This window comes from Eucyclogobius newberryi, unplaced genomic scaffold, assembly GCF_026437365.1.
Source record: "Eucyclogobius newberryi isolate DKJ021-1_F unplaced genomic scaffold, fEucNew1.0.hap1 SCAF_17, whole genome shotgun sequence".
Classification (NCBI taxonomy): Eukaryota; Metazoa; Chordata; class Actinopteri; order Gobiiformes; family Gobiidae; genus Eucyclogobius; species Eucyclogobius newberryi.
The window spans coordinates 25,064,005-25,077,641 of NW_027315801.1; the positions used below are offsets into that span (position 1 = coordinate 25,064,005).

Consider the following 13,637-nt stretch of genomic DNA (forward strand, 5'->3'; position numbering starts at 1 on the left):
GCTTCGATTTACGATGAAACACAAAGAGGCCCAAAACTTCATTAATTATATCGCACTCTTTACTATTATCACAATGGTGAAGGTTTATGTGGCAGTTGATGCAGCAACCGGGAAGATAAACGGACAGAAGTTCTATCTGATACTGAAAAAACAGGAAATAAGAGCGTGATGGACATAAGACTTTTATATATATATATATATATATATATATATATATATATATATATATATAGATCTATAGATATATCTGTTCTGCGCACGCTGTAGAATTAACACCAGTTTTATTTAGGCTCAAAGTAGACTCTGTTAATCTGAAATTTTATCGGTTGTCACTCACTCGCGCGGAGCGGCGCACGGCGGAGCAGATAGCTGTGGGGCACACACGCGCTCTCTCTGAGACTACGTCGCGGGTGGGCGGGGCACACACGCTCTGAGACTACGTCACGGGTTGGGCGGGGCACACACGCGCTCTCTCTGAGACTACGTCACGGGTTGGGCGGGGGAGCCAGATCGCTCTTTGCAAGGGTGGGGGCGAATATCAAACCAAGCCGTCTGCATTTCCGGGTTGGTGAGGGGGTCCAAGGTATGAGTGATATTTCTTAACTATTATGTTAAGGGTGTTGCACAACCCTTATTATTATCAATTATACACTTAGGATAGACTACGAAAGGTGAAAAAAAGCATGTTATGGCACCTTTAATAGTGAGAATTGTAGGACGCAACAATAAGTAGGTACTCCAAAAAAGTCAATTTACATGTAAAGTACTCACACAGTACTGTTTGAAAATTAAATGAACTCCATTAGACTTGTTAAAGAAAGCAAATGATTGATTTCAAAGTTGTGGCTTTCTGCTTGATCATTTCTTCCATAAACAGCAAATCTCCCATTGAGGTGTATAGGCGTCTTCCCTCCACCTGTGATGAAGTCATAAGCTCATATGTGAACTGAGCCTCACCTGCTGGCCTTGATGCGAATCCAGCGGTTGGTGTCCACTCGCACAGAGGAGCGCAGCACCACAGGCTTGGAGCCCAGGTCGTAGGTCATCTGCACATGCCCGTCAACAATGGCCAGGGCGATGTAGTCCGAGCGCTCCACGCCTTTCCCGCTCCACAGAACCAAACCCTGGGTGGTCTCGGTCCGCAGGCTCAGCTCAAACTTGTTCACCAGCAGGGCCTTCTCACTACACAGCAGAACAGAAAAAAAACAGTTGGAATCTATAACAATTCTTTAGAAGCAGCTCTTCCAGAACAGTGAGTTAGAGTGCTAGTTTGGCGGAAATAATTCACAGTGTAGCTTTAGTTAATGCCGTATGTGTGAAGTGATCTTTAGTGTGCAGTGTTATTTCATGAATCAAAGTTGGCATATGGAGCTGTTTGCAAATAAAAGGCTTGTGGTTTTAACTGGAAAGCCTTCAACACATGAAAACCAATCCGTGTTCACGATCCAATATGTTCCCAATGTGTCTAGACAAGTTTAGAAGCTCGGTGGCAAGCGCATCTTACAATATTTGGCTTATGGCATCGAGTCTACGATAGTCATTTGGGCTGAATCTGTATGTTGGCAGAGTTCAGTGATGGCGGGGGGTGCTTAGCTGTTAGCCCCCTCTGTCCCGCTGATCCTGAACCGCCTCGCTGCTTCCTCTGCATGTCTTTGGGCTGCCGTTTGATCTTGCCGTCTTGACGTTTGCGGCTGAGAGGAGGGTGGATTTTGGGAGCTAACCCGGGGAGAAGCGAGGTTAGTGTCACTGCTCTGTGTGATGTGTCTCTGAATACAAAGTCTCGGGAGAGATAAGGAAACCAGTACAGCCCACCCCAGTACACCTCACCTCTGTGCACCGGGGGATTAACAAAGTTCCATAGTGTAGATTCTTGACTGTGCATGTTTAATCAGGTAAACAACATCAACTCACGGCAAAGGGAGAAGTTAGCCTTCAGGGCTTTGTGCCAGACGTCCTTGAGTTGAAGTTCTATTTTTAAGTTAGTGTTACAACTAACTATAATTGCCTGGAGTTTGTTTGTGATAAAGGAAAAAAAACAACAAAAAAACATTTAAGCAGCTTTTCAGTGTGCTGCCCATTATAAAGCATATAGTCATCTGAACAATAATGTTTTAGGTGCCATTAACTATCTCTGTATATAATGGAACATCTGTTAAACCTATGCGTTTTATCACAGGCCTGGTCTCGGATGTGCCTGGAGCAATTCACAGTACAAGGTCAGAGTTTATGTGGCCTGCAGACTGCATCTGAGCATCTATTATTTATGACACATTTATATGGTCAGACAGAATTATTAATTTATAATGGAGGATATTGCTTCTTCTCATACATTTTAGAGTCTAAAAAGAAGGTTTGGCAAAAGTCCTAGGTATTATGCATCAATCTAAATATGGAATGGAAGCAAAAGTGAAGTGGAACATAATGTGATTTTTAGGTAAGATTAGATTAGATTAGCCTTTGTTGTCCCATCCTTACCACCCACCCCTATTTGGGATTAATCTCAGAATATCACAAATTAATGACAAATCAAAGTGGTTTTGCCATATGAAAATCCCTCAGAGACATGTGCGTGACATCAGAGCCTGATTTAAAGACAATTACCATTGTATTTTACATTATTTGTTGATTTGATATGAGACTGCCAAGCATTTTTGATGGCGGCACACATTTTTAGGTTTTATTGGTCAAATACTTCATTTTACCTACATATATAATACATACTTTAGTACAAATAATACTTAAATAAAAGAAAACTTACATCTCTACCCTGGAAACGCAAATGTGTTGCTATTTCCCCGATACAAAGACTTAAAACCAATAGTATTTTGATCTGATGTGAGCTTGTCATTGACAATGTTATTACAGCCTTCGTTTTGCCTCCATTCCAGAATTTTAATGAAATAACCAAAATCTTTTAAATAGTCTTCTTAAATGTCTGTCATACAACTCAGATGGCAAACTTCTCCACAATACATTTTGCTGAAAAGAGGAATCCATACTACTGTCGCTGATATCTCGAACTGCCACTGTTACCATGGCAACATATTAGGATGAAGTGGCATTGTTAGTGCGTGCAGTGTGCATTACAGCATCTACAGTATGGACATCTGTGCCCCTGAAAGCACTTCTGCCATCTACTTTACACAAGAACAGACATACAAAACAGAACAAGGACACAAGGCAGGACAAGGGAGTACAAACAGAGAGCATCATGGGAGCACAGGGAGGACAGAAGTGGGCAGGGTGGGGCTGTGTGGCCGTCCCGGTGGATAAAAAAGAGAATTAATTAAATGAAATGTAAGTTGATTTTACTCTGGCCTCAGGCTGGCTGACTCTTGGACAACAATATCGCTGCCTCGTCTCAGCAAAACGGAGAACAATTCCATGATCAAATTTGCTTTTCAAAACCTGTTTAAGCTGGAAACTTTGTCCTCCCTCTTTAACTACATGTGCTGAGGCCATTAGGAAAAAGTAAGGTATGGTGAGAGTATCAGAAATTAGACATATGAATAAAGTGTGGTGAATCCTCTCATGGCAAACCCTCAGAGAGCTTACACAGGGACCAATAAATCTCCATGAGAGCGGGCTGTCACTGATTAGGTCAGGGGTATTACAAATGTTATGAATTCAACAACACGTTCCAAATCATGGAGCACAGGTGAGGCCGGAGATTACTGCTGTTGCTTTCAGGTGCAAAGTTTGATCTGAGAAAATGTTTCAATGAACAATAATTTTGTTCTTTTTCTATCCACTGAAATAGATTCAAACGAGGCTGTCCAAAAAGGTATCAGTCACCTGCATGGCTGTTTCTGTAAGCCATGTTTTGTCTTATTTAAGTTTATTTCTATTTCATAAAAATTACATACATTTTTAATAGATTATCAGTACACATTTTGATGAATAGGTGTTGTGTTTGTCTACAGCTCTAGGTGGCAGCAGTGCACAGATGCGTTAAACTAGTGCCTGTTTATTATTAAGAGAAACATGAGCAGAAGCTATTTGGATTTAGTGAATGTGTCTCAATAATGGCCACACAATGTGTTCTCACTGGAGAGCATGGACCCTGTCAAAGGCAGGACTGAGCTGCCAGGAGAGAGGATGGGGTGATGGAGGAGAGGATGAGGTGATGAGGTGGTGGAAGAGAGGATAAGGTGATGGAGGAGAGGATGGAAAGCGCTGACAGACTTACCTCTGATCGGAAGGGTTCTCCAAAGATTCAGGGCTTAGGGGAGGAAGCAGGGAAGGAGTCAACAACATGCAAGAGCACAGAGGACAGGGGGAGTGAAGTATTGGGCACGTCAACAGTTCAGAACAATGCTTGTGAGTAACCTTGGTCTTTCCTCACTGGTAAGTATATGAGGTATATACAGACTTATGATTGCGTGCTCCACCATAAGGAGGAAGGACTGCACCCTCCCACAAGTAATTAGGACTTTTATGGGTTCATATAGATTGTAATTGTTGTGTTGGAACATTCCCATAGAGAGCTTGAGGTAAGCCGTAGCATGTTATCCGTTTAGCTTTATTTACAGTATAAACAAACATATGAATTCCCTCGGGGGGAATTTTCAATACATGTAAAGCTATTTTCTCTTTTTCATTTGTCATTGGTACTGGTGTTGCTTTGCCGGCGGCACATTTTGCATTCCATGATATTACATTTCTGTTCACTCTTGGGTTGTTGCATGGCATTAGGTTGAATATGGTGGAATATGGCTCTTGTTGTACAGAAACCTGCGCATCTATGTACAAGTATCTCTCGTTTTGAATCTTGGATCCAAATGATGGCAGAGTTCTTGGGTGTCATTGCTTCTTAAACAAGAGCCACACTATTAACTAGATTTACTGTGCTTGTCCATAATGTTAGAAGGGCTACTTAAAGTCGATGTGCAATTATTGGCTCACTCTGTGTATTAAGGCTGCTGACCGCCACAGTAAAGCCTCAATTACCTTCTTGTGGTGAGTGAGAAAAATTGGTCAATTGTCAAAAAATGGGGTCAAGCGCCACATTGGTGCAGTGCCAAGGCCAGATCTGATTTGTGGCAGAAATAATGGGCTGTGAGAGCATCGACCTGGGCTTTCATCCACGCGAACAGGAGGTGATCAAATAGTGGCGCAAACATTAACCCAAGGTGAATGCTGGCTAGTCATTGGCCTCAGCTGGGCCCTTAATGGCCTCTGGAGAAATGTATTCATCCCTTTAACTAAATCACAACAGAGAGGATCGATCGAGTGGTTGGGGGGCGGCCAGTGCTTGCTATTGCTTAGCTTTCCGCTCATCGTGACTCGTAGTGAACGTGACATCTATTAAACTTTTGACAGTCTGGCTCCAAGGCCCGCTGCCCCCTCCCGCTAAGTGAGATTGATGCCCTTGGCTACACACCGAGTCCACATCTCCATCGGAGGTCTAATCTACACAGGGAGACCAATGTGTGATTAACATGTCAGAGCGACGCGCTATGGACGGCTCTGTAATTATTCACAATTACAGTGAGAGACTGGGCAGACTGACACCAGGCCTGAATGCAGAGGGAAAACTCTGGGCTTCATTTGAGTGTATTCTGTGCTGCTGCTTTGTGGGATTTTAAGAAGAGGTTACTAATCAAGCTAATGAACAGGGCAGTCTGAGGGCTTCCTTGTGCATACACTTAATAAACTGAGATCAGCAGTTTACTAGTCACCCAAAACAGGCATCGCAATCTACATGCAAATGCCAAGTTAAGGATTTTGTTAAACTCTAAGAAACTATATTTTGAGATTATATATACACAGCATAGAAGTAGATCAACAAACCGATGATGAAAAAGCATAACTGGTACTATTTAAATGCAACGTTTGACACAATAGGATAAGTCTTATCAGATAATTAAAAATAATACACCGTTCAATCTTGTTTTTGACATAATAAAATCCGTTCTCTTAATATCCGTTAATACCTTTAAGACCCCAAAGGGACTATGCGTTCTAATGCGTGCCGATTTGTTTTGTTTATGAACGTTACGAGCATGCATAAAATATGACACATTTTGTAGAAGAGACTTTCCTCTGGGGCTGCAGCACAATGCTTATCATGCACACATTCATGCTTCCCTTTCACTCCGGAATCAACAGAACATCTAATGACTCGGGGAGAGAATGAGATCTGCCAAATTAAATTACGGATATGGAACTCGGGTGTTAAGTCGTACTCAAAATGATTTGAGAAAAAAGATACCAATGAAATTATGGTGAGAAACGAGATGTGCTTTAATCTCATATAACGGGTTAACTGGAAACGATGGCTGGTTTTTAAAAGTGTTAGTGGGGCTTGAAGCTTATTGGCTAGGATTACTTACTCTGGGATCTCATTGTTCAGTTGGCTTGAAGGGAAACAGTGAAGGACATTGACGTGAGACAGGACAAAACGTGGACAGTGAGGTAACATATAAGACAAGACAAGACACAGACTGTAGAGTTGAGCCTCGTGAAAATCGCCAGGATGTTTTCGAGTGTGGAGTGCCGATATAGAACCATATGCCTGGTTCCCTTTCAGGTGAGCCACATAAACATTCAGCTCATGCCAAACCTGGAGGCGCTGATCCAAACGCATTGATGGATGGATGGGAGAGTCGATTCATCAGCAGCCTAAAGCCACCGCATTCTTTCCTTTGGAGTTGTTTTGACACACTCTAGAGACACTGGCATCATCTACATTTTCTCTCAAATTGCAGGTGGCTCATCTTCAGAAAGAACTGTGTTGGCCATGTTTACAGTGCAGGTAAAGAAGCCCAGATTGGACGTTTTCTTTTTTTTGTGCCTATTACTCATCAGAGAGTAGTTATAAAAATAGCTTAGTTTTAGAGTTTTGGGGCGAAGTATTATTAACTTTATATAAATAATAGGAAAGAAGAAGTGTTAGGGAATATTAGAAGTCATATGGTACTAACTTAACATTGAGCTATATGTCAGCAATGTAAATACAATGCCTTTCCCTTATGGAGGAACATTAAATCCCTTCTCCAACTATAAACATGGCCATAAAATACGGTAGGGACGAGACAGAATTCCACAATACGAGATAAAACATAAGACTGGGTCCACAAGGCAAGATTTTGACATAATCTATAAGAAATAAATGTGGTTAAATCCATGAGTTTGACCTCACAATTTGAGATTAATTTAGATTTGATATATTTTTGCTATGATTGTAGCAGTGCTTGAACAACTGCTTCGCAAGAGACGTAACTCCCCAACGTCAACACTTCTTAAAGATAATTTTCCACATTTGTGCTAAATCTTGTGGTAATTTCATCTTGCCAGACATGTACGAGATCTTATTCCATCCCTGCCGCACAATCTTACTGTATGTAACTGTATGAGGTGGGAGTGAAGGAAAAGACCGGGGGCAGTGAGTGCTCTGATTGTGGAGCATCTCTGTAATTAGTGAAACCCTGTCATGAGTCAAGTTCCACAGAGAGCGACAGAGGGCTTGTTCACCCCGCGGCCCTGCTCTGATAACCCCATCAGAAGGCACAGTTTGAGGGTTATCGGCCTAATAGAGCCAGATTTACAAACGTGGGTGTGTCCTCTCCTTTACCTCTTCGTAACCGCGTTGTGGTACTCGATGAACGTCCGCCCGTCAAAGGCAATGGCCTCTGTCTCTCCGGCCGATTTCTCGTAGATGGCTGGAAGGGAGGGACATTTTTCACAGAATTAGATCATACCGATCAATAAAAGAGGCTTGAGATAGCAACGCTTGAGTGGAAATTGGCTGCCGAGCAAATGGGCCAGAGGTTTGTAGTTTAATTAACGTGAGAGGGGTTGGGCCTGCCACGCACAAGGTTAATGTAGGAGGCAGCGGCGGTGTAAGGATGAGTGATGCCTGCAGATGATGAAAAAGACGGCCAACTCGCCTTTAGAAAGAACATTTCATGAATATGTGAACTGTACATTTTGTCATTTTCACTATAACCTCTTCAGTCTGAAATCAATTCATAACAGCACTGGCACAGCAGAGACAGCACTCATCCGGGACTTGTATTTTACTGAGAGAGAGCCCAGTGGAAGCAGGTCTTTACAGTAAGCACACAAAGAGTCTCTTAGTTCACCGGGAAGGCAAGCCAAGAACTAGACTTACATAAAGCACGGCTGACTCCTGTCCCACTTAACTCTGAACAAGCCAGGCACATTATCATATTAAAAGCGATCCAACTCAAACTGGCGGTGGACGTGACTGTTCCCATTTTTGAGGAGTGAATGAGGAGTGAATCTTTTGCCAGAGCTTAACTTTTTCGCTCTAAATATTTGATATCCAAACATGAACGGCAGAACTGTGCTTCAGCCAATCGCCCCAACATTCCACGGTCTATATAAACATGAATAATAAGGTCAAAATAAAACATCAATCTCTATAAGGACAGGCAAGCAGATTTACTTTCTTGAAGTTGTTCTGAAACCTTTGCACTAGTTATACTGTATTGAGCCATGGCTTGGCTTCATGAAATTGGTGCAAAATGCAAAGGTTTTCCATGGTTAATCTCACATTGCAAAAGTTTGGAATGGAATTTTTAGCAACTACATTTCTGGCTGTTCATAAAAAATAGTAGAAAATAAATTAGAAAGGCTAACTGTGTTATTGTAATCCTGTGAATGAATGTGTAAATGAAATATTAAAATGTAGGAGAGGAATACTCACTGTTCTGGCAGCGAGCCCCCGAGAAGCCGCTCAGACACACACACTCGTACGCTTCGAGCTGCGGGTTACAGCGGCCTCCGTTGTGGCAGGGCTCCTGGGAGCAGGGGTGGTCCTGGAACATGCCTACATTACTGGAGCGGAGGGCGTTCTCCTCTCGAAGGATAGGAGTCCCCATAAGAGTAATCTGCACATAGGACAGAAGGAAAATCTCAGTATGCCTGGAGTAACATATATATATAAGCACAATAAACACTTACTAGTTTTTTATTCTTTATTTATTTATCTTTTTGAATGTGGTTACCCAAACCCTACCAGTCTGAAGGCTCCAGCTTATGCATACAGCTGTTGTCCTCGGGAAAGTAACTTCACCAGCCTTGCCTACAGTGTCTATGTAGATGTATGTGGATTAGTCTGTCCTTTTATTACAACAACTCTTTTTCTACAATCGTATCAAAAAGCTGATTGATAATACACAATAATAAAAGTGTAGGATTTGAAGCAGCCAATAATGCTGTGGAGAGTGGGAGGTGGAGATGGGTGTGGATGTGTCAGTTGTGATGCATGTTGTGTAATAAAGGAGAACTAGGAGGAATGAAAACAAACATGAACAATATCACGGCTAGAGCAGTTATGTTGTGTACAGGCACTGGTTTGGAAGAATAAATCCAAGGTAGCATACTTGAGAATAGGAAGTTCTTGTCAGAATGGAAAGAACTGGGAATGACTTAGTATATCCAGGTGCGATGGTCAACGTTTACAAAGAGTAAATACAGAAGTACTATCTAGGTGACTTAGCACATTATCAATGACCTTGAGCATTTAACAATATACCAGTGTAATATGTAAACTCTCTTGGTTTTCCATAATCCATCATAATCCATGATAAAAAATAATTACAACACGCCCTCATGTCAAATTCTAATCACGCTTTGAACCCACCTTGATGGAAGCCTAAGCTTTTAACTGACTATAATGCCATCTCTTTTTAAATCCTATTTTCTCAGAGCATTGATTATGTAAAGCTGTTATTTTTGGACCTTTCCTTCGACTTTTATCTCTTCATCCTTTGTTTTGTTATCTGATTTCATACTCTAGAACAAAACACATAAGATTACCATCTTAATCGAGGTGGGTTGTTGTCTTGCTTTGTGTTTTCTTCAGAAGGTAATTATCTCAAGCAGGGTAATTCTTTTATAAGTCTCAAGCAGGGTAATTTTGTACAGTACTGTATCTGATATTCTTCTTTATGTAAAAATGTCAGCATAGAGGAAAGAGAATTATAAATGCATGGCAAAAAGGGCATACTAAACTGAAAAATAAACTGAGAGCGTTAAACATGACTTCAAACCATCCTGCTCATAATTAACTAGTCCCTGTGGGCAGAGGCAGACAAACGCCACACTTTTGCTTTTGATTCGCTCTCGACTGTCAGGGGAAACTTTGTAAGAGAGAACTAATGACAAGTTTGTGCAAACAGCAACCTCCCGCCTTTCTTCTCTTGGGTTATTTTTGGCACAAGGAGATAAGCTTTTTGCTGGAAAAAAAAGGAAATTAAAAAAAAAACTGGAAAGCTGTGAGAGAGATGTGAGAATGGTGAGGCTTCAAATATATGTTCTATAAATAGTATTCAGTAATCAAAATAAGCGGTGCCACTGGTCAACACACTGACAGCCTGTTTTACGACAACTAATCACTCTCTTGACATGCACAATCTCTTTTTAAAAAAATGCTTATTTAGTTTCAAAGGAAAAAATATGATGCCTTATTTGTATTGTTATTAGCCTTTAAACATGCTCTTGAGTACCTTTAGTTTGGCAGCTCATGTTTTAGAGCAAAAAAAACAATAAGAGGGCAGAGGTAATTACACACAGTTTAAGAAGACATTTTTCAATCTGTTCTCTCACTTCCTGGTCTCAGAACTCAGTTGTACTGATTATGATTAGACATGATGAAAATGATGATGAGTCTGGAGATGATGTGGACTTAAAATCAGCAGAGAAGATTCTCAGAGCCACGTCACAGATCGAAAAACGTGAGTTATAGCGGAGATTCAGAAGTGTTTTTGAAACTCTGAGGGGAGAGGACTTTCATCAAACTAGCGTGAATGAAGCTAAATGCTACTCCAGGTATGTTTTTGATGAGGGAACAATGTTGAAACAAAAGCTCAAAAAAGTAAATTGTGTATAAAGTAGATAATTTTATATTCTGATCATTGTAAACCACAATACTGATCTAGAATGACTTAATAATAGAACAATAGTCCACTTACTTCCTGTTCAAAACTGCAGAACTTTATAGTTACATTTTATTGTCTATGTAATATATGTATGTGTGTTTTTTAATTCTTATGTTTATATATGTATTTATTATTATAATATTTTTTGTCAATGTAATTTCATTTGGCACGTGCATTTTCATGATACACAGTATTATTTTTTTGACATGAACAAAAAGGGACAGATGGAAGATAAATTAATTATAAACAAAATTGTAACTAACCCCAACCTCACCCGTCACCGTCACCCGCCTCAACATAGTTTGTTTAATAATGTCAACTTGTCCTATGTTGTAGTCAAGCACTTTCATTTTTTTATATATTCTGTGATTAGTTTGCCCTTTAACATATACAATAATCACATGATCATAAATAAGTACAGAGCACTCAAGCCTCCAAATATGTACTTAGAGGAATCCACTGACCTTTAAGATATGGTTTAGTTGATTTTTAAATGGTAAAATAGTTGAAATAGTTTATTTAGTGCTTTTACACCAAGGAACTGCTTATCCTTTTACATACACTTGAGGCCAGGTGGATTAAGTGTCTTGCCCAAGGACACATAGGTTTGTACAAAAAGTGGATGCATTATCACCTTTCTTAAATGGCAGTAGTCAGGGCTTACCTGTTGTATGGTGCCTTGGAAGCCCTCAGTCAGCGCTGCACCCCGGGCCAGGCGGCTGTAGTCCGGAGCTCCGCCCACAAACAGAGACTCCTTCAGGTTCAGGTCCACGTGAAGGTTCTTACAGAGAGCAACAGCACAAACAAACTATGTGAGTTTCATGTGACCCTATAAAAAGAAAGCTTCAGTATATAATTTTTATAGAATTCATTAATTCATTATCAAATATTCCTCAATCCAGTACAGCTGCAGAGAGAAAAATGAGTGAGTTTGTAAATAAAAGTATCAATAAAATGCTTTTCAAAACATTAAATAATACAGGAATTAAAATATTTAACAACTTGCATCGGTCCTGCAGCAACTGGAGGCATGGCATAGTATAAAAATATGTATATCATGGATCTGTATTCTTGTGCAATTAGAACCATGTTCAGTGTAAAAACCGTAAGACTGGTTAAAAAAGCTGTATTTATATTTGTAATCATCATCCTCTTGGTTGTTAAGTTGATGGATTCTTGTAAATACGTTGACAGTGCTGGTAATGATCTACGAGACACTACAGAAAAACAGGGGCAGGCTGGAGACAAGATATGAGCGGCTCTTTACACAAAACTCAAAATAATAGCCAATCATAAATAGTGACCTTTGGACTGTTAGTGCATACACATTAAAAGTAATTCATTTGTTGAAAGGTGCGGAAAAGCAATCCTTTCAGTTAGACCTTTGGGACAATTGCTGCTGGGTTAGCAAGGTGCTGCTAGCTCATTTTGCCTCAAAGTGCAAGCCCACTAAAGTGGGAAGGAATTAATGATATCAAATTTATGTAGGGCAGTAATTGCCACAGGGCTTAAGCAGAGTTAATTGCTGTGAAAATGATGGAAAGGGTGAAATAAACAGGCTCTGCACACAGATTAGGAGAAAAGAGGAAACAGAGCAGGGTGCAGACCTGGGGCTATGTGACTGCTCTAACAGAGACAGGTCAAGGCTCTGAACAGTGCAGTAGCCTCCAAACTCACACACGTCTTTAACAATCTGTCTTTGTTGCAAATGCATAATGCCACAATTTCTGTTAATATGTTATTATCATATCAATTCTGTATTTAGAGACACTATGCAGTTTACTTTATGTGATCTGTGTTGTTGCTTCGGTTATGCATTATTGTGTTTGTAGCGCCTTCAAGAGCTGCCTTTGTAGTTGTCTGTGTGGAGGACACAGTGACATCATAAGACTGTTCCTGTGGGTAACTAGTTGTAGTAATGAAAAAAAGAACAGCTCGGGCTGGCTTGACACCTCCCACTGTGTACTTTCTGTGCTGGGCTTGGGCCCCCTGGTTCTCTGCACTCTCACTTTGGGTGATGATTGGCAGGATACACTCGCCTACACCAAACCCATGAAGACGTATCATTGTAGCGCAAAACAATGGTTGCCGTGAGGATGGCTTCTCCTTCCCTCCCACCTTCCCACCTTCTGCCGCCCACACAGCAGATGGACCGAGGTGAAAGCCAAGCCGCCATCTCCACACACTTGGTCTTCTTGTGAAAATGTTCCATGAAGCTAAGTCATTTTTTTTCTTTCTTGAATGTGCTTGTTGAAATGGAAGGAAAGTGCGCAGTGAACAAGTGAAATATGGTGAAAGGTGTGACTGGGTCTGTCTCATTACCTTGCGTGATTTCTTATTTTCCAGACAGCACATCATAGAGAGGGGGAAAAATAGGGAGGAAGAGAGTTATTAGGGGAAGACTAGTGAGTGGCTGTGCAGAGAGAGGCGCGCAAAAGCACTCAACGCATTCACAAGCGCATTAACCATACAATAGTGGCTGCGGAGGAGTACATTAACTAAAAGAGGCTCATGCACAATACACTGAACTAGACAGTAAACAACATCTACACTTGAGATGCACAAAAACATGCATGAAGCAGATGGGGTCATTAAGAGATAGGAAGGAAGAAGAAAGGCATTGATGGTAGCAGGCTGTGCAAAGTGCTTTTAACTCGACCTCATTTGGAAATTTCCAGCAGCTTTCTTAATGTTAGACATATGTGAAACACAGGGCAGTGTGATTTG

The 13,637-nt window shown here is 40.9% G+C and overlaps 1 protein-coding gene across 9 annotated transcripts in view; it reads right to left on the reverse strand.

The window, feature by feature from the left end:
- Positions 1-13,637, reverse strand: part of agrn (agrin) — a 344,610-nt gene that overhangs the window by 13,221 nt on the left and 317,752 nt on the right. For 4 of the 9 annotated variants that reach the window (XM_072449614.1, XM_072449618.1, XM_072449613.1 and 1 more), the window contains 6 exons: positions 11,575-11,691; positions 8,675-8,858; positions 7,577-7,664; positions 6,336-6,359; positions 4,190-4,222; positions 958-1,182 (listed from right to left, as the gene is read on the reverse strand). In XM_072449614.1, the coding sequence (XP_072305715.1) occupies positions 958-1,182; positions 4,190-4,222; positions 6,336-6,359; positions 7,577-7,664; positions 8,675-8,858; positions 11,575-11,691 (671 nt within the window). Of the gene's footprint in view, positions 1-957; positions 1,183-4,189; positions 4,223-6,335; positions 6,360-7,576; positions 7,665-8,674; positions 8,859-11,574; positions 11,692-13,637 lie in introns of those variants that run through there. The other 5 variants (XM_072449621.1, XM_072449616.1, XM_072449622.1 and 2 more) reach the window with 3 other exon arrangements.